Below are 20,426 nucleotides of genomic sequence, written 5' to 3'. Positions count from 1 at the left end.
TTGAAGACGGATGGATAGATTGACCGAAGAATTAGTGGATGATCGATCATGTGTTGGTTGGTGGACGGATGGATAGAAGGTCAATTGCAAGACAAAATAATACAAGCTTGTAGTGCTGTAGTCGTCATGTTGCTTTGAGACTATGGGACACTCAGGAGGGGTGATAGACACTTAAAGCCCTCACTGATGTGCCTGTAGTCACTCACACGTCCACCCTGTCCACCTTCAATGTTTTGTCCTTTACAGATGTCCCACATGCCTTGCTGCTTAAATCTCTCCGTCAGTTTTTGGCAAGTCTAGAACCACCGGATCCTGCCAAGCCACCAGAGTGAGTTCTACCATTGCCAAACACTGCAGGAGAGCAGCTAGGGATCATCCAGGCTAGGTGTCAGGTTACATCCTCTCTGAGACATGCCGGTCTCCATGGCAACCTGCGATATTGATACAGGACAGTGCAATCGATCGGCATCAACTAACACAAACCACACACTGAAGACTGTCCATCTTGTCCCATATTGGCACCATACATGATTGCTCAAGATGAGACACACAAAGCAAAAATGTGCTAGTGCCAAAATGGGTCAAATGGTAAGTCAGACACGCTTATAGGTGGCTGTCTCTGGAGGTCATGTCTCTACTCTGTTTATGGCCCTATGGTAATTCACTGATAGAGTGCTGAGACAGTGAATTCTACCAGTGCCATACACAGAATAGGAGGAGATACAAGTGGAGGGCACACTTCAGATACAAGTGCATGGGACACTTCATTAGCTAGTTAGGCTAATTTTATCTTTAAAATTTCGCTGGATAGAATAGATTTGCATATGGTATATGTCTACACTCTTTATCCTCGGGATCCATTTGGTTCCATTGACTCCCATTATAACAACATCGAGTAGATCCCCGCTATTCGCTGGGGTTACCTTTCGAGATCAGCCGCAAATAGCAAAACATATATACTTGTATTTCTGACATTCTAATCAAGCCTGGATTATGCTGTTGCATCAAGGACACTCCCCATTTCTCGTTCAATTGCATTGTTTGCTTGTGACAACGGCAGCTAACAAGCTAAATGCACAGAAAGACAATCCAGATTTAAGCCCTTTATGTGTCACGCTCATTAAAGGCATTTTAAACTGTAAAATGTACTGGCACTCACCACTAATGAATGATAATGGACAGATGGAATCGGAGTCACAGTCTCGCCTTCAGCCTGGTCGTCAGGTTAGCGCTACGACTGAGCTTCCGTCTGTTGTGGTGCCGCCTCCATCTTTCTTTAAAGCGGCAAGCAATGGTACGTGGCTGCATCGCTCCGCAGGCCGCTGGGTCATCCCGGCTAGCTGTTGGAGAAGACGTTTCTCCAAGCTGCGTCTACATAATCCACACTGCTTGCTTCCGTTGCCACACACACACACACACACACACACACACACAGAGCACCGCCATCTTGCAATGATGTCACATTGTACATGTTTGTTGTACTATTACATGTACATTGTATGCTTATGCCATAAATTTAAGGCAATTTAGGGTGACTGAGGTGATTATATTTTTGGAAGAAAAAAAAAAGGAAATAAAAAATAATTGAAAACTATTTTTTTGGGACCGAAAATCCACAAATGTGCAGGTGTCATTTAAAATACTATTGAGAATCTATTTTTTTATCTGTCCTGTACAGACTGAACTCAAAACTGAAACCAGAAGAATGCAACAAAATGGAGAGCTGAGAAGCATAAAATGAATACAGCATATTTTGTGTGAAAATCAGTGGTTCTGATGTTAAAAGAGGGATCATTTTTTGGACATAAGGGGTAAAAAGTGTGATTTCTTTTGTAATAAACCCACTCTTTGTTTAATCAAAATAACTCAGAATAAAGGCTGGAATAACTTCATCCCAAGTATTCCACTTTGCGCCTAATTTTTGGGAAACTATTCCATACTGTATTTTGTGCCATTTTTTGATTGACGGGTAAAAAGTGCAACTTAATTTTTAAGAGGGTTCAAGGGTTGAAGGCCTCAAGGGTTTCAAGGGTTGAAGGCCTCAAGGGTTAAAGCAAAATAAACATAAACAAAAGTGCAGATATATTCTAATTGTACTGTACACACGAAAGAGTGGAGGTCCACTCGGTCGCAGCTCCCTCTCAGATTGATTCTGGAAGTGGGGAATGATGTGCTAAGTGATTTTTGAGATGCTCCAAATGGCTCCCAGAGCGGGTTTCATCTTCCCCGTTTCCGGGCGAGATCAATACAGCAAAAAGCTTGAGAGAGCGAGAGATGACATCTTGGTTGCTGTTTGCGCTGAGTGATAATCACATTGTCTGCAAGGAATATGATGATGATGACGATGAGTGCTCATATTTTTGGAACTCTTCATCAAGACGAGACTAAAGGACGTATTCAAGTCCTTCCAATCAAGGCTGGAGTGCATAGAAAGAATGACATGCTGAATAGAATTACATTCTGATATTAAAAGTTGCAGAAAACTAACACGATATACAGTAATAGTAATCATTAGCGCAATACCTTATATTTACCTACATGCTATTTTTGGTTAAATATGCATTCATTCTTACCTTATAGGCATCCAAAATCCTCATTGCACACTCTTCTCTATATGGCAAAAGGCAACATATCTTGATAAAAATGTTAGATTTAAAATAGATAGAGAAGAAGAAGACTTGTGTGCACCTCTTAAGTGCCCTTGCCTGTTTGGGTAGTACAGGACAAGGGATTTTGTCGTAATTAGTTGCTAAGCATCTTACTCTGAAGTGGAAGTATAGTAATCTGCACGCTGCCCTCCTCCCTCTCCTTCTGTTGCCTCCACGCCACTTCCTGTGCGCCTTTTTTACGCTGCACTTTAACAGCCTCTAAAACACATCTTACTGCAAAATATGTGGCCGTATTAAAATTAGCATCATGAAAACACAGAATATAACACAGTTCTAAAGTTTTCCTCAAGTCAAATAGTCGTGCATAAAACCGCCCTACCAACATCCATCCAGCGAGTGTGGCGTCCCACTGCAGCCCGGAAAGAAAGGCCCTTCTCCGGGAAAGTTTCTCTGACTCTACACTCCCTCCGGTTCTCGTTATATATTCCAGGTCAGCTCCTCCAGTCGGCTCATTCACCTGCTGTCGGTGATTATTAGACAGATTGTGCGTGGAAAAAAAGGGGGTGCATCATCCTTGTGTTAGTTTGGGTTACAAGAGCTCCAACGCTGACAGTGAAATCCACCCGTGGATGCTTTTGTGTGCTGTGCTGCCCTGCATGCATTATGGAGGAGGTGCAGCCGACCAGCACAAGCCTCCATCACTACTGCTGTTGCTGCTGCTGCTTCTCACCTTACTCACCATCACTCCATTGTGAGCCTTGTCATCCCACCAATCAGCTCCTTCCTTAATTGGAGGGTTCATATTAATGACATCCTTTAAAACACACAAATACCGTAGTTACGAAAAACATACTAACATAAATGTATTAATTCAACAACGTAGTTCTTCAGCACTGTTTTAACAGTAGAATTTTACTTTTAGTATTTGGTCTAAATATGAAAGATATTGTACGGTAGTCAAATAATGTAGTACTTAATGTACTTCATTAGAGCTATGTTTAAAATCATTTTAACATACTATAACATAACCATAACGCAATGACAATAAAGGCATTCTATTCTTTTCCATACAGCAGAGACGGGGACTCGAGTTTGCGACTCAGCCTCGAGTCGCACAGACAGACTTCAGACTCGACTCGGACTTGTGTTTTTGGGACTTGTGAGCAATCATGTTTTTTGTTTTTCTTCCTTTGCTTTTTTTGGCCTATTAACATTATGGTATTAACAGTAATCAGTACTGATACTTTATGCTAATACATAGGAGGGATAATAATGCTATATAATAATAATAATTAGGGATGTCCCAATCCCATCTTCAGTATCGGGATCGCCTGCTGAGCCGCTGTATTTTGAAGATCAGATAAAATCAGCGTCCGCCCCGAGATCCGGTTGCCGTATAACGTTCGTAAATCTGGGCCACACTCCAACACGGTAGGTGCGGTGATGCGCCTCAAAGCCGGTTGCCACTCGACTCCCGCCACCCGCAAGAAGAAGAAAACGCAACACCACCATGCAGACATGTCTGCGGTGTACCGTGGTGAACTTAGTTTCACGTTGGACGTTGGGATACTCGGATTCGTAGCTACAGCGGTAGACCCCCCTCACTGTGCCCAGACTGCTGTGTCATGGTGCGGGGAGCTTGCACGGGAAGTGCCACTGAACCGCTGGTTGCTTATACTAGCGACCGTCAATAAATATTTAGAAAGTTTGTTAAAAAATAAGTCATATATCCTAAATCCCACCACAAATTTATCTATAACCACGTCAAATGCTTAGTCCTACCCTAAAATATCTTTTATTGGATGGGCATTTATTGGATTCTTGTATTGGATTAGGGACCTGACTCACAGAGGTTTGTTACAAAAGTCAAACTATACTGTATTGTTGGTCATGCTGTGTAATAAAAAAAGTCAATTCAGCAATACTTTGGTTGCATTATTTTTAATGCTTTGAAGAGCTATTTTCAAAACTATATTCAATTTCACAAATTCATGTTTGTAACAAAAGCGTATGTTAAAAAAAAAGGCTCGCTATCGGAATCAGATCTGCAAGACTTTAAAAAAATCGGGTGGGATCGGAAGCCAAAAAATATTGGTCGGGACATCCCTACTAATAATACTACCACTAATACTACTAATGGTTTCTTTCTGGTAGCTGTGCAGAATTCTTAGTAGACCAAATAGCGGCATGTGATAGAAGGCTAAACAAGAAGAGGCTTGAGAGATTTATTTTTTTAGAGACTTGAGACTTGACTTGGACTCGTGACCACAGACCTGAGTTTGACTTGGCTTACCAAAAAAAGACTTGTGAACATCTGTGCTATACAGTAACATAACACAACATAACACAACAATACCATACAGAACATGTTACCACACTGTACCATACCATACCGTAATATATCATACCATATTATACAGATCCATAACATAATTAAATGTCACTATTCCATACATAACCATATGTTATAATACATATCATACCCTAAAATAAACAAATACCATCCATAACATAATGTACCATACCCCACCACAAAATATAACTATATCTTACATAAGATACAATATCATACAATGGTTTGTAATCATATCTTACAAACCATAAAATATTGTACTATAACATAACCATATCTTACCACACCATACCATTCCATAACATTAGATATTATAACATAATCGTGTCTTACCATACCAACAAATATACTATAACATATCTTACAATACCACAACGTAAGATCAAATCTCATATTCAAATGTCACTAATCCCAGGAAGTATCGTCTCCATTCCCACTGAATGTAAATAGAAACCTGATTATAGTGAGAAAAAGACATACAGTTGAATATTTCATAAGACCAGCCACTGCTGCATCATCATCGTCTGGACACAACAAGCACACTGGACTGTAAAACCTCTACACCCATTTATTCAATAACTTTAGTAGTACTGCATGACGCGGTTTGTAATGTATTTTTAGCCACACAAGGTGAGCAAAACATTACCAACAGTTCCAAGGAGGATGCGGTGTAGCTGGAAGTGCACCGTATTCAAGCAAGATAGCGCTCCCTCTGGTGGACACAAGTATTCTACATGTGAATGACACTGACAAGAGTGGGCAGTTGTAACTATTTTTTGCTCTTTATTTCTTTCTTGAAGTTACAAGGGAAGCACATTTATTGACGTTTTGCCGTTAAAAAAAAGAAAAGAAAAGAAACGAAAGAAAATCTGGAATATCTTGACTCATAGCCTGGACAAAGAAGCTTAAAAGACCAAAATAAAAACATGGAAAGTAATGATATAGGTATCAAATATATGTGTGTGATTATTAAAAATACACATTAGACTACGTAGCCAGGCTGACCAGAGGTGGTTGTCACTGTGGATTTGGATATCACGACGCGTTAGAGCCATTCTCACGTGGCTGTACTACATATACACTTTAATGCTTACCTGTTCCATTTCCACACAAAAGGTAAATAACCTATACCAATAGCAATATCATTCATTCAAGTTTAGATAAGAATTAGTCTTTTTTTATTCTCCAAAGATGAAGAAACAGTCCACTTTTTATGGTGATAATATTGCATCAGGCTGCACTAAAACACAAAGCAATGCATGGAAGAGAGGAAAACTATGACAAAGTTACTCTTTTAAGATAACTTCTGTGGGGGCAAAAACGACCTTTTCTTTTCAGATCCATTACATTTTGGTCCCGCAACAAGCCATCAACATCATTAAAAAAAAAGGATGTGACCAAAACCGGAATGTTGGCTGGCTGAAAGAAAGAGCACTTGAGTTGGACGACGTAATATCGTACAATGGCCACGTTTGCATATAAGAAGGATCTGATTCAATATGTTGTTACTTCCCCTCATCTTTACAGGGAAAAATATGCGTTGTATACAAAAAGTACATTATGATTAACTCACCACCTGCAAGAGAGAAAAAAACAATCTATCCCTACGCAAGTCAAACAACTGTTATAGTTCAGTACAAGCAATAGGCAACAATTAAACAAAGACCCAGAGAAGCCCCGCCCCCTGCCTCTAAGGCCACACCCCCATAAGAATTTAGTAGGATACTGTATTGCACAAAAAGGATATAACACTCGGAAAAAAGATTTTTGGAAAAGACACTCCTAAATAATGGGTAAGTCCAATACGCTACAGCTGCCGCGAGAACACTTTTTTTGCATGGTTAGCGGGTTATGTATACATAAACAAGTACAGTATTGCCAAGTAAAGAACCTCCCCCTGCTTTGGCCAAGCTGTTAACACAAACTTAATTAAATAAAATGTACTTACTGGTAAATGGAAGATATCATTTTGAGTTCAGTGGGTTTTACATAATCCTGCTATTCAACAACCTGGCTTGCTTATCTTCAAACTTGTTGCCATTCTTGCTTACTGGCGCGCTAACTAACTGGCAACGTAGCTACTAGCTATCTTACTTCTTCTCAGTAAAACTAGCCAGCTTTCCGGCTAACTAGTTATCTAACTAACAAAGCACAAGCTGTAGGTAACTTGCTTGCTTTCTGACAAACTAGCAAGCTACCATGCTTATTTTCAAAAGAACTAGGTAACTGTCAAACTAATAAGCAAGCTAACTAACAAAGTAGCTGGCGTGCTTATTTTCAAACTACCAAGCTAGCTAATTACCAATTAATTAGATTGTTAACTAAGTACTGATCTCACTAACTAAGAATGTAACTAGCTACCCTGCTAAATTTCCAGCAAACTGGCTAAGCTGGCTGGCTAACCTCCAAGCTAGGATTTTAACTAAGTAGCGAACAAACACATCAACTTTCTGAGTAACTGAGTGTAACCTTGTGTCGGAAAAGAATAAGCATCCGCAGTGACTCATAAAATACAGTACGAGTCAAAGGTTTGGACACACTTCCTCCTTGGCTAACATGAAAAAATGTCTCCAAACGTTTGACCAGTACTGTTGTCTACTAATTAGAGTGGCTTTTTTCAGTACAAAATCCTACTAAATCCTTGTGTCCCCCCCCCAAAAAACCTTCACAACTTGAAATCTGTGTCATGCCACAATACACACTCAAGACACTCAAGAGAATGACAAGAAACTTTCCTAAAACGGAGAGGAGGCGGAGCAGGAAGTGGGCAGAGGGATAAGTGGAGCCTCTGATTCCTGCCAAGCATCAGGCGCTCAGGCCAGTGTTGCAAAGTTTGCCTGTAGTTCCAATGCAAGGAGAAAAAATGTGAATCTGCATGGTTGCGAAGTTGCAATCACTCCCAAAATGTCAGTGAGCAAAACAAGCCTGAGGCTGCAGCGAGTCCGAATCCTCCAATGACAGCTTCCTGTATGCAAATGCTCATGTAGCCATAAAACTCTTGCTGTAAAAAATAGTCCTTTTAAATTTAAATATCAATGTACGCTCCAGTCCGCTAAGCGAGCGTCCGAGGAGAAGGCGGGGGCCGCGGGAGCCTGTCACTACAACTCCATGTCCTGAGCCTCGTCCTCTGAAAAGTCTGACATGGAGCTCTCGGAGGAAGAGTCTCCGCCTCCTTCCTCCTGCTCCTTTAGCGCCTCCTCTGTGGCATACTTCTGGATGTACTCTGATATAAAAGACAAAAACAAGAGTCAAACTGGATTCAATCTGGAAACAAGACCAATAACATCCAGTTTTGGGAAGGGGGCGGAGCCTATCCCAGCTGACTTAGGGCGACGACAGACTCATGACTCCATTATCGCTACGGCGTTGATTGAATCAATTGTGTTATTTTGAAATATAATAATGTTTGAATGTTCTGAAATCCTGTTTCCATACAAGTGTCATACTGACCTACTGACTTGTGCCCTGGAGGGCCGAGACGCTGCAGGTTTTCTCTCCAACCAGTTTCTTCAGCAGGTGATTTAATTGATGAGCTCCTTCCCTCAAACTGAAGGTGTTGATCATTAAAATCACCTGCTTTAGTGACGGGCTGGAAAGAAAACCTGCAGTGTCTCGGCCCTCCATGGCTCATGTTTGACACCCCTGCTTTAGAAAACAAACTAGTTGAGAGTGAGTCAACAGCGCCTCTGCTGGTTAAAGGCAGATACTGCAGTCCTTTTTGCCTTTCTGTTTGTAATGATCAACTATTCAGTAAGGTTGATACAATTGTCTATACTGTAAATATACACATTCTTTTTTGGCCCAACATTAAATTAAATATGAAAAATATATAATTCTAAATAAAGAGACTAAAATGTGAAATAATTGATTATATTGGACAATTATTAGTTTCATTCTTAAACATAATAAGTAAGTATATTATTATTTTTTCCCCCAAATTATATATTAATTAATATATTTCATGGCCTTTTAAAAATTTTTTTGGACATTTATATTAATTTGACAACATTTTGATTCATTTCTATTTCAAATGACTGAATAATATTTAATGTATTGAACTACATTTTTATTTATTTGATGGCATTTTAAATTATTTAATTCATTCATTAATTAAATCGATCTAACCTAACCTCAAAGAGGTTGTGGGCGGGATCAATGATCCGATTGGTTGACTGTGGATGTGCCTCACAGGTTCCGCCTAGCAACAGGTGGCTGGGTACAAAATGACTTGTGGAGGAAAAATAATGTGAGCAGTTATGTTGACATTCTAACATGTTATTTTAAAATGTGTTTCATTTCATCTATGGATCTATCTCTCCAATTTATTGATTTTATTGTTTTCTTCCCCATTTATTGGAAGAGAAACGTATAAAATGCACTTCAGACAGTCAAGTCTTATATGTTACGCTGGCTTCCTGACATCCACTTTTCCATATAAAAAAAGCTACCAGTTGCATGTTATAGTCAGGTCAGCCTTGTGTCATCAGTGAGAAAAACATAAAAACATAAAAACAAAAAATAAAATAAGAGACACGTGTTATACCCTTGATCTTGTGTTTGTAATCCTCCGGCCGGTGAAGGTACATGGCGGCAGCGTCCCCGTTCAGAGGGTCTATGGGATTGGGGTAGGCGAGCAGCTGGGGGAGGAAGGACTCAAAAATGTTGGTGAGGTCTGGAGTGGGGGAAAAGAGATAAGAAAGGGTCGTATTTAATCCAAAGGATTTGGTCAAGGATGTTAACACAATATTGTCCACTAGAGGCCACTGTTGTCATGACAGACTTTATGATGTACAGTGTTTCGCGGATTCGCTCTTTCGAGGATTTTTTTGAAAGTTTTTTTTTAACAGCGTATGAATGCACATGGTGTTCTGCGTCCTTGTGGTGTATTAGAGTGATCTATCAGTGCTCTGTTGCATGTGTCTGTTATTGTATTTACTACTGCTATCAGTAAAGGGTGTTGTATACTCATGTGACAGTTGAAGATGTGTCAGTCTCAGTAAATAAAGCACCACAACAGTCCTGATTGGCTGACGGAGAATCCATCCATTGTGTTCTATGTTCTGATTGGTTGACAATGGACTATAGCCAATCTCCTTTGTGCAGGACTGCCTGTTTCCTGTTGTATGATTATGATCGCTAGCTGCTAGCAATCATACATGCTGAATGCAGGCAGAAGTTACGTGGCTCTAGGGTGCCTGGAATGCTGAAAATGAATCTTCGGTTCATGGACGACGAGAAGGAATAAAAAGAGCTACAGCCTAACGGCGCCAGGACAAGTCACTTAATTTCTTGTGTCCAATCTCATAAGTCAAAATTTGAACTTTGTGAGTGTTTAAACAAGAGAGAAATGTGATAAAATGTTAATGCCTGTCCAAGAAAAGCGTATGGTGAGGGGTGTTACAGCCTTAAAACATACAGTATATAGTCATTGTACATGAATATAGTTGGCTACTTTACGAATTTCACTTATTGCAGGCTATTTTGGGAAACTATCTGCCACGATAAACAAGGGAACACTGTATACCAGCACAACCCCATACAGTGGATCCCACAGATTTCTGGTCCCAAAAAAATTATTTAATTGTTATTATTTGTCTTCGAAAATAGCCATTCCCATGTATTACATGGCATGTAATATGTACATGTATTATTGTGGTTTGCTGTAATGTGTTCATACTACAAATGTGTTTTTTTATTTTGATATTTTCTCCACCACTCATATGAGTTTACATGAGCCGGTTTGACAGTGTCATTTCTCACCCTGTCAAACCAGAAGCTCAACTAGACAATAGCTGAGTTACTGAAGCTGCTTGTTGCCTCCCACTTACTTGCCTTAAGGCTGACACAATTTCCTGTCACAGTTTGATCCACTTTCTAAAGGCAGACTGCCCCACAACTAGACAAATGAGTGACAATACGCGAGTGTCCTACCGTAGAGAGCTGTCCAAGTCTGGTTAATGACATCCAAACACACAGTTCCTGACCTAAGAAAAAACACACAAAAATTGTAAGATGTCAGTCCAAGTACATGATGTTAATATGGAAAAAAGTGAGTGGGGAAAAATAACAAAAACATAGGACTTCCCGACATATTCACGTTTTTTTATATTGTTTCTTATTGTAGTAATGAATTGTTTTAATATATATTTTTTACTGCCCATCTTCCCACTCCACTGAAAGACTTAGCAGATCATTCCTTCCCCATGCCATGCGGCTTTTCAACACAACAGAGGGGGAGCAATAGAAACACACAAGACTGGACTTATTACCTATTATGTATTATTTTGCACTATGAACTTGAAGTGAGCTGTTCCGTATATATTTATTTATTCTTATCTTACCTTCCTATCTCTCTTATCTTACGGTACTCTGTTTTTATTTTTAAGTGTTTAAGTTTATTATGACATTTTTGCAGAGCTGCTGGAAATGTGAATTTCTTTAGGAGATTAATTATTATCTATCTATCTAAAGAGACACGGACACACAGTGAAAAAGTTCAATAAGTACAAGTACAAAGACTCCTCATAGATGTAACCAGGCCTACTTACGCTTCGTCGATGTTGGGATGAAATATTTTATTCATGAACCCTGTGTCAAAAGAAAAAAAAAGGGAAAAGGAAGCGAGAGTTTAAGTAAGAGTGAAGTTTACTAAATGATGTAGATCCAACAGGCACAAATAAGTCACACCTATTGATGGAGACTTGAAGGGGTATTTGTCGGGTAGATCCACTCTGACCTTCCACACACCGCCTTCATACGGTGCTAAAAGGAGACGCAATCGCATTTGGGTTAAATCAGGGGTAAAAAGAAATATATTAATATACAGTATATCACAAAAGGGAGTACAATCCTCACATTTCAGATAGCATTCCCATATTTTCTCAAGGGACTACTACTATAGAAATGAAATTTGAGAGTAATCAATGTACAGCTTGTAAAGCAGTATATGTTTATATATATGTGTCCCCTGTACCGGCAGCACTCGTGCAACCCCAGATCTGTGTAAATAGTAGTAAATCTATACTTCTGTACAAGTTGTACACTGACTAATATGAAGTATGTCCTCATTCATAGTTATTTCTCATGTCCCTTCAGAAGATATACTGTGATACAAACGTTTGCTGAAATGTAAAGCGTTCACTAACTTTAGCAAGATACTTACAGCATTTCAAACATAAACAGATACATACTGTATATATATATATTTTTTAAAGGGTCTTACTTCCAGGGGGCCCATGGAATTTGACCACAAACTCATTGAGTCCACTGAGGATGGTGACCTCATGCTTGCTCTCGATGCTGATGTCTGGTTGAGGAAAATCACCAGTAGAGACGGCAAAAACAACTTTTAACTTGATGTTACATGCATAATCAATAACATTTCCATTTTGGCAAGGCATGGAAATCAATAATGCAGCTCACTCTTACTCTTCGTAAAGCAAAACCACTTTGCAGTGAGATAATAACTTATCAAAAGATAAAAATGTACAAGGGTTCAATGTAAAATAAAACAAATACCCAGCAGTGTCTTCTACTGTAGTTTAGTGCTATTAGCACTTCTATGAATACAAACATGGAGAACGTAACCGCACATGATCTAAGTGTTTGGTTTGTTGTGTGAATGACTGGTTGCTCACATTACAGTCATGAATGATGGCATGGTCATGTGTGCACATCAGTTAGTATCTTTTATGAGTCACATTCCTCTTTGCCCACAGTTGTGTCGGTGAATTAACATAAACATGCTTCCTTTCAGTCGCTTTAGCAGTTTTTAACAGGTACAGTGGAAGAAGCCTGGGGGAAGAGGACATGTGTCATAATCACAGCATGCAAGAGTCATGAGTCAAGCGAGAAAGCAGCACATGAGACACAAAGACAGACTCTGCCACTCTTTGCAGTAGTTCAGCAATCTAACCAAATCATCATGGAAATGAATTTAAAACTCTCCCATGTGTTCTAATAGTAAGGTGTCCCTAGAACCTGTTTATGAGTGCCAAACATCAAAAAACTCTTATCTCACTCGCTCTGGGTACCTTGTCGCGAAATTAAAATATGATGAGATATCTGGTTTGGAGAAAAGCTGTAAAGTGAGAACAGGGCAGCCAGAAGCAAATCAGACTGTAAACTAAGGCATCGCTACTATGAATGATAGTAAAGTAATATGGAAGTGGCAGTGTGCAAGGCATTATTGGACGAGTACGTTAAGTGCTTTAGGCACACATTGCAATCCAACCTACCGAGCAAGTGACATGGGGCTATTTTTTCCATCAGAGTTAAACAGCTGCTTGCTACTTGATGTCCACGCAGAAGCTGTACTAATTCTACATTTGATCAACTTTGAAGACTAAAGATCAACCCCCGTAGATGTGCGGACTTGTCTGCACCCCTAATCACGGAGTGGTTCTATTAACACTTGTCCAGTCCAGTCATTCTTTAAATTGTAGTTTTCATAAAATGAATGTTAAAATCTCCTGGACCAATCTCGTGCATCGTCTTGTCTCAGGAGTTGGGTATCTCCTGACTCCCTTACTCTTAAGTCATCCCTTGTTTATTGTGATTAATTGCTTCCAGACACGACAGTGATAAGTGAATTTCCGTGAAGTAGGATTCAATATTACTAAATGGAATATTTACGTAGTAAGAGCATTGAAAACCTCTTTATGACTTTTTAAATATAATCTTTACCATTATTAGAGCCCTGTAGACATGAAATAACATGTCTACAGGGCTGGGCAATATATCAATATTATTAATATAAAGATATTTCTAACCAACATTTTGTTCATATCGATCTAGACTGGATTTGCACTGTAACTCGGTATCTTGACGCGGAGGTCTCACTCATCACTCTGCACTGTGTGAGCGCCACTGAGCGAGGCTCCTGCCCCGCCACCCTTCGTGCATGAAGGAGGATAGAGGAGGGGTGGAGCAGAAGCCCTGCTCAGTCTTCAATAAAAATGAAGAAAGTGGCAACGTCTACGGGTCAGAAAAGCAAAAGCAGTGGCTCAGTAATTGGAGGTACTTCCAAAAAGTGACTGTCAAGTGCAAAAGCACTACAAATCTTTTTCACCACCTTAAAACTTGGCACAAACTCCAGTACGAGTGTGTGACGCTGCGGGCTGAAACAGCCGCAGCTGCATTGCTGTTGCGTACCTCATGAAAGGAAAAGTGCTAACTGGTGCGCTATTACTAAAGAGATTCAAGAGAGTTTTATTGTCATGTGCATAGTACAACAGCAGTTATACCATGCAATGAAAATCTTATTCTGTTCATTCTCCCAAGAAAAGAAAGAAAACAAATGAAAGAATAAGAACATAAGAAACATAAACACATAAACATATATACCAATAAATTAAGCAACAACAACAGACGAGACATTAATACAAGTAAATAATACAAATAAATAAATAAATAAAGTGCTATGAGTGTGTGCGTGTGTTGCGTGCGGCGTGTGCGAGTGCTTCGTTGAGGAGCCTGATGGCCTGTGGGTAAAAGCTGTTTGCCAGCCTTGTGGTCCTGGACTTCAAACTCCTGTAGCGTCTGCCTGACGGTAGGAGTGTGAATAATGAGTGTTGTGGATGTGTGCTGTCCTTGATGAGGTTGTGTGTTCTTCGTAGGACTCTAGATTTATAAATATCTTGCAGTGAGGGGAGGGCTGCCCCAACAATGTTCTGTGAGGTCTTGATCACCCGCTGGAGTGCCTTCCTATCACGTGTTGTACAGTTACCGTACCAAACAGTGATGGAGGCGGTAAGGACACTTTCGATAGTGCATCTGTAGAAGCAACTCAGGATTGTGGTGGACATGCCAAATTTCCTCAGTCTTCTCAGGAAGTACAGTCTCCTTTGGGACTTCTTCAGAATTTGTTGGGTGTTGTGAGACCAGGTGAGGTCCTCGCTGATGTGTGTGCCAAGGAACTTGAAGGTTTTCACCCTCTCCACCTCAGTCTCATCAATAAACAGGGGTCTATGCGGCTCCTTTTCCCTTGTTCTTGGGTCGATGATCATCTCTTTAGTCTTATCTGTATTGAGAAGGAGATTGTTATCACGACACCAAGCTATGAGGTCCGCCACCTCTCTTCTGTATGATGTTTCAACACCACCAGTGATCAGTCCGATGACTGTAGTGTCATCTGCAAATTTAATGATGCTGGTGTTGTTCTGGGAGGCCACGCAATCGTAGGTGAAGAGCGTGTAGAGGAGTGGACTCAGCACACACCCCTGTGGGGTCCCAGTGCTCACAATTCTTGAGCTGGATGTGCGGTTGTGGACTCTGACTGACTGGGGCCTGCCTGTGAGAAAGTTAAACACCCAGTTACAGAGGGAGGGAGACAGGCCAAGTGTGAGGAGCTTATTTGTGAGTTTGTGGGGGCTGACTGTATTAAAAGCAGAGCTATAGTCTATAAATAGCATTCTGACGTATGTGTCCTGGCCCTGTAGGTGAGAAAGGGCTGTGTGGATGGCAGTGTTGACTGCATCATCCGTGGACCGGTTCTGGCGATATGCAAACTGTAGAGGGTCCACGGTTGCCGCCGGGATGCTCTTTTTGATGTGGGTCATGACTATCCTTTCAAAGCACTTCATAACAATAGGAGTGAGTGCTATAGGGCGATAGTCATTCAAGCAGGTCACGTTGCTCTTCTTGGGTACGGGCACTATGGTGGTGGACTTAAAGCAGGTCGGTACAGATGCTTGTGCAAGCGACAGGTTAAATATGTCAGCAAGCACATCAGCTAGCTCTGATGAGCAAACCCGAAGTGCACGTCCTGAGATGTTGTCTGGCCCTGCTGCTTTTCGTGGGTTTGTTTTGTTCAGAACCCTGCGCACATCAGCTGATGTCACCATGAGAGGTGAGTCCTGTGTGCTCCCCAGGTTCAGCCACCCTCTCTGCTCATCAGGAGTTTGGGTGTCAAAGCGGGCATAGAACTCATTCAACTCATCAGGAAGTGTGGTTTGGCTGGACGTGGCTACGCTACTCTGCTGTCGATAGTCTGTGATGTGCTGGAGCCCCGCCCACACGCGCCGAGGGTCTGAGGTGGAATAGTAGCCCTCCAGCTTCTGTCTGTACTGTCTTTTGGCCTCTCGTATGGACCTCCTCAGGTCATATCTGGCCTTTTTGTAGTCATCAGCGGTGCCCATGACAAATGCAGTCGAACGAGCACGTAGCTTAGCCCTTACATCACAGTTCATCCACTGTTTTTGGTTAGGGTATTTTCTGTAATACTTGGTGGTGGTAACAGTCTCTATACATGTGCTAATGTAGCCAGTAACAGCAGAAGCATATTCATCCAAATCAACAGTACAATCTTCCCTCCCCGCTGCAGTTTTAAACACATCCCAGTTTGTGCAGCCAAAGCAGTCCTGAAGTACTTGATCAGTTTCTTCATTCCATACTTTAACTGCTGTACGTACAGGGGGAGCTTTTTTAAGAAGTTGTCTGTATGTTGGATAAAGGAATATAGAGATGTGGTCAGCCTTTCCAAAGTGGGGTCTTGGAACAGCCTTCAAAGCACCTTTCATGTTGCTGTAGACTTGGTCCAGGATGTTATTTTCCCTTGTGGGAAAGCTCACATGCTGGTAATATTTGGGGAGGACAGTCCTGAGGTTACAGTGGTTGAAATCGCCAGATATAATAAATACAGCGTCCGGGTGTTTGGTCTCGTGTTTATCAATGATGTCATGCAGGAGGCCTAGTGCATTAGCAGTGTTAGCTCGTGGTGGGATGTAAACAGCAGTTAAATACACAGCGCTAAACTCACGAGGCAAATAAAAAGGTCTGCATTAAAGCTGTGTCCTGTCACATTGCTAAAGATACGGTCCCGGATGCAATGGTGGAAAAAAATTTATTTAAGAACCTTCGCAATGTCCAGCGAGCTTCACAGTAGCAATTATTTAGAACGAGAAGCGCTTTACCACAAATGTACAAGGAAGTCAGACAGACAGTTGCTAAACCTGATGCAGTTGACAGGTTGGTGTTCCTGGTACAAAATCTTTAAAGGAATATGGATATGATATGTCTTTTAAAAGTGTTTACCTAAAAAAAGAATGCTCTTCAAAGTAAAGTATTTTTGAGTGGCTGCTGACATTTAAACATTTCCTCTTAAACATGGCACTTCATTTCATATTTTGTCCTTTTGTGCTTTTGGTATTAGCTGAGGATCTTTCAGCCTTTCAGCATAGCTAAAGGTTTATTATAAAGAAGATTGAAGATTCGATTTGACCTTTTCTATATTTGTTTCAAAAAGAAAATGGCTATTTAATTTTAGCAGCTGGTTTTCTATAAGATTTTTTTTTATTTTAATAAAACAACTTTGCACGCATATTTGGCTTTGACTTTGTCTACACTCACTTAGTGGAAAAAATATTGAGTGTGTGAGGTTAAATTTTATGCCTAAACGCTAGGGGCAGCGTTTTCCGGGGAGTTAATTCATTCAGTATGTTTACATGCACTAAAAAAAAAAAATTACATGAATCAGGTTGAAAACAGCTTTTTCAAATGCATGTAAACACCTTAATTAGATTGTGTTCTGACTGTGGGATGGGGTTATCACAGGTAGATTATGCGATTGGAAAACTGTTCTCTCTTGCATATATACATTCTGGAGGAGCAATCATCGGCGCGAGTGTCATGGCGCAAGTGTCAAGAGTGTCATGGCGCCGCTGTAACAACATTTAATTCACAAGAGAAGAAGATGAAGCCAGAGGAAGGGGGCTGTTTACAACACCAACACGGACACAAATTAAAGATGCAAAAGCTAAAATAAGCCAATATTTTTCAAGTATATGGATACCATAAAAATCTACCTGTTTAATAAGTGCCAGAATGTTCTTGAGGAAGACACTTTTAATATGTGATAGGATGCCTGAATGAATCACGGTGGGTTGAAACTTATCAAACAGTATTTTAACACCACAGTCACAGTTGAATTCAAATTGACTGAAATCCATACATCTGTATTTCATTAGTCAGTTACTATTGTTGTAATATGGGACCTTTAAAAATAATTTTCAGCCGTTTAATTCATTAAAACACTAAATTGATGTTTATATTGTGGGGAACCTAATGATGTTGACCTGCCTCTTCCTCCATGCTGTTCTTCTGATCAGCTGTGTGTGTGTGTGTGTGTGTGTGTGTTGATTGCGCGTGCGTGTGTGAAGCCCCGCCCTCTGCCATGTTCTGGATGGTAACAGTCTGACCAATCACAGCGCAGCATCTCGTTGCAGGACAAAAACAAAACAATTGAGCTCACGCTGTCCGACAACCTTTCCACATAACTTCCCTCACATCGCCCAAAATGGACATAAATAAACCCACTGACATATTTAAGATTATTTAGTCAGGATAGACTCCAATTACTCCACTGCCAACAAATAAAAAACACGATGAGGCGTCACATATTTTAGCGAGTCGTGCAAATGTCAACTCTAATTCAATGATTAACAGTATTGTGCCTCTTTGTGAGCATTTAATGTTCTTCATCTGGAACCGTGACTTTAACCGTCAGTATTCAGTAACATTGTATAGTGGGAAAATGAACAGTTAAGAGAAAAGGTTTGAGAACTGCTGTACAATTAACATGTTTGTTATCAAAGCTGATCTCCACTCTTCGACCTTATTTGTTCCCTTTCACTGGCAAGCCTTCAAGCCGTAACACAATACAAGCATTTACACGACAAAAACGACCCCCAAACACAAGAGATGGTGATTGTCAAGCCTCTATGGTTCCAAAATGTTTGTCCACAAGATGATTTACCGCACCTGAAGCTAAGACAGAGTTAGCTGCTAACGTTGTAGCCATGCTAATGCTCGATAGTGCCAATAAATTGCGACAATGCTAACACTAAGCGAAGTGACTTGACACGACAGTATGTGTGTCGCATGTACGAACATATTAGTCATGAACAACTTAACTGTGTGAGCAAATATTAACAACACTGCTACCATTGACACTTTTGACAACCATCCATTATTAGTGTCAAACAGGGTAAGCAGTACAATACCCCATCCAAACAACGGCAAGAAAATACTGTCAAATGGAAAACAAGTGAAAGCTTGTTATAGTAACAAAATAAAGGATACAGTTTCACCACGTCGGTGTCCATCCGCCTCTTGCCAGGACTTGGAGACGACATGTTTTTGTTGTATTCCTTTCAGAAGTGAGCTAAAAATACTGCGGTGTCTTCACGCTGCTTCTCTGCGTTGGAAATAGCTATAAAAGCCCCACGACTGAATGGTCAGCCTTCCCACAGGCTACATGAACTTAATGCTAGCTGTGACATTGTCTACTTCGTGTTGCTTTTTTTAGTAATGTGGATGTCTTTCGCCGAGTTGTGTCCTCCTCCTCCAGTCCCCGAGACTCGAGATGTAACGTTCGCGAACGATTCGCACCATTGAACGACTCTTTTAAATGAACGACAATAACCGCTTATAAGAACCGCTCGTTCGTATATGCCCACGCTGTCTTCACGTGTCACCACCTATGTGAGTTATCTGACTTGTATGTGCTGCCTTCACGTGAACGACTAACGACATCTCTGAGTTTGAGTTGGCCACTCCTGATGGGTCGTTCGCGAACAATCCGGTTCCGAGACATGGTCATTTGAATTGAACAATGGAAACAGGCTCTTTGAAGTGGGAGCCGTCTCTTTGATGTGAGAGCCTCCGTTTGTTATCGTCAGTTGTCTGTTAAAGCGTCGCGTGATTGGTCAAAATGTGTGGCACCGACACTGAAGAGATGGGGAGGGAGGAATTACATACACTGCACAACTGTGAGCACAGGAGGGAGGGATACATAATTTCAGACTCTGAGCTGGAAAGGTGAGCAAAATGAGCAACGGAAACAAAAGCTGAGGCACTATGTGTTTTTGAATGCCAACTTTCACCAAAACCTAGCAAAACTGTTACGTGGATGCTGCTTTGTCTTGTAATGTTGAACATTTTAATTTATATTTTGTTTTGTTGATGAGAAGCAATCTGAGCAGCCACTTGGGGAGCCGAGCCAAAAGAACCAGCTCTCTTAAAAGAGCCAAAATTCCCATCACTACCACAGACATGAAGCTACGAGGGAGTCGTTGTTCGGAGGGGAGGGGCTCGGGTATAGAAATTAAACACATAGAAACACCACTGCTTTAGAGCACTTAAGCTAGCATCGCAAATTGTGTTATTTATGGACAAGTTGAACCTTCATTTTATCATATATTTCACGTACATGTTATATTTGCAAGTTTAGCCATATGGTCACCAGATAGTGCCCACTGGTTATGGCGCATACATTCTATTTACTGCAGTTCTATGTAAGCTGAAGGCCAAAACAGGTCAAAGTTGTTGCTGCACTTTCTGTATTTGTACTTTATTTACAAATACAAATACAAAATAAAGTTCTGTGTTCACATTATTGCTTTAACACTGAATACTGTTGTATTGTAGTGTTTCACATAGTATAAGATGAAAAATATGACCTTTTT

At 40.6% G+C, this 20,426-nt stretch overlaps 1 protein-coding gene across 1 annotated transcript; it reads right to left on the bottom strand.

The window, feature by feature from the left end:
• Positions 1-5,702: 5,702 nt before the first annotated feature.
• LOC129181833 (ubiquitin-conjugating enzyme E2 H-like) lies at positions 5,703-19,495 on the bottom strand. Its single transcript, XM_054777494.1, has 7 exons — positions 19,042-19,495; positions 12,185-12,261; positions 11,650-11,724; positions 11,511-11,550; positions 10,894-10,946; positions 9,506-9,634; positions 5,703-8,185 (listed from the first exon to the last, which is right to left on the bottom strand). The coding sequence occupies exons 1-7, from the start codon at positions 19,092-19,094 to the stop codon at positions 8,061-8,063; spliced, it is 552 nt and encodes a 183-aa protein (XP_054633469.1). The 5' UTR covers positions 19,095-19,495; the 3' UTR covers positions 5,703-8,060.
• Positions 19,496-20,426: the final 931 nt, after the last annotated feature.

This window comes from Dunckerocampus dactyliophorus, chromosome 5, assembly GCF_027744805.1.
Source record: "Dunckerocampus dactyliophorus isolate RoL2022-P2 chromosome 5, RoL_Ddac_1.1, whole genome shotgun sequence".
Taxonomy (NCBI): domain Eukaryota; kingdom Metazoa; phylum Chordata; class Actinopteri; order Syngnathiformes; family Syngnathidae; genus Dunckerocampus; species Dunckerocampus dactyliophorus.
This window is presented reverse-complemented; position numbering and strand designations above follow the sequence as displayed.

What these genes read in the sequence shown, in the direction of transcription:
- LOC129181833 (XM_054777494.1), bottom strand. Translation starts at nt 19,094, where the DNA reads ATGTCGTCTCCAAGTCCTGGCAAGAGGCGGATGGACACCGACGTGGTG. An exon ending in CATCCCAACATCGACGAAGC is followed by an intron (nt 10,947 to 11,510) that starts GTAAGTAGGCCT and finishes GTTTTTTCTTAG; the next exon opens with GTCAGGAACTGTGTGTTTGG. An exon ending in TTACAAACACAAGATCAAGG is followed by an intron (nt 8,186 to 9,505) that starts GTATAACACGTG and finishes CTTTTATATCAG; the next exon opens with AGTACATCCAGAAGTATGCC.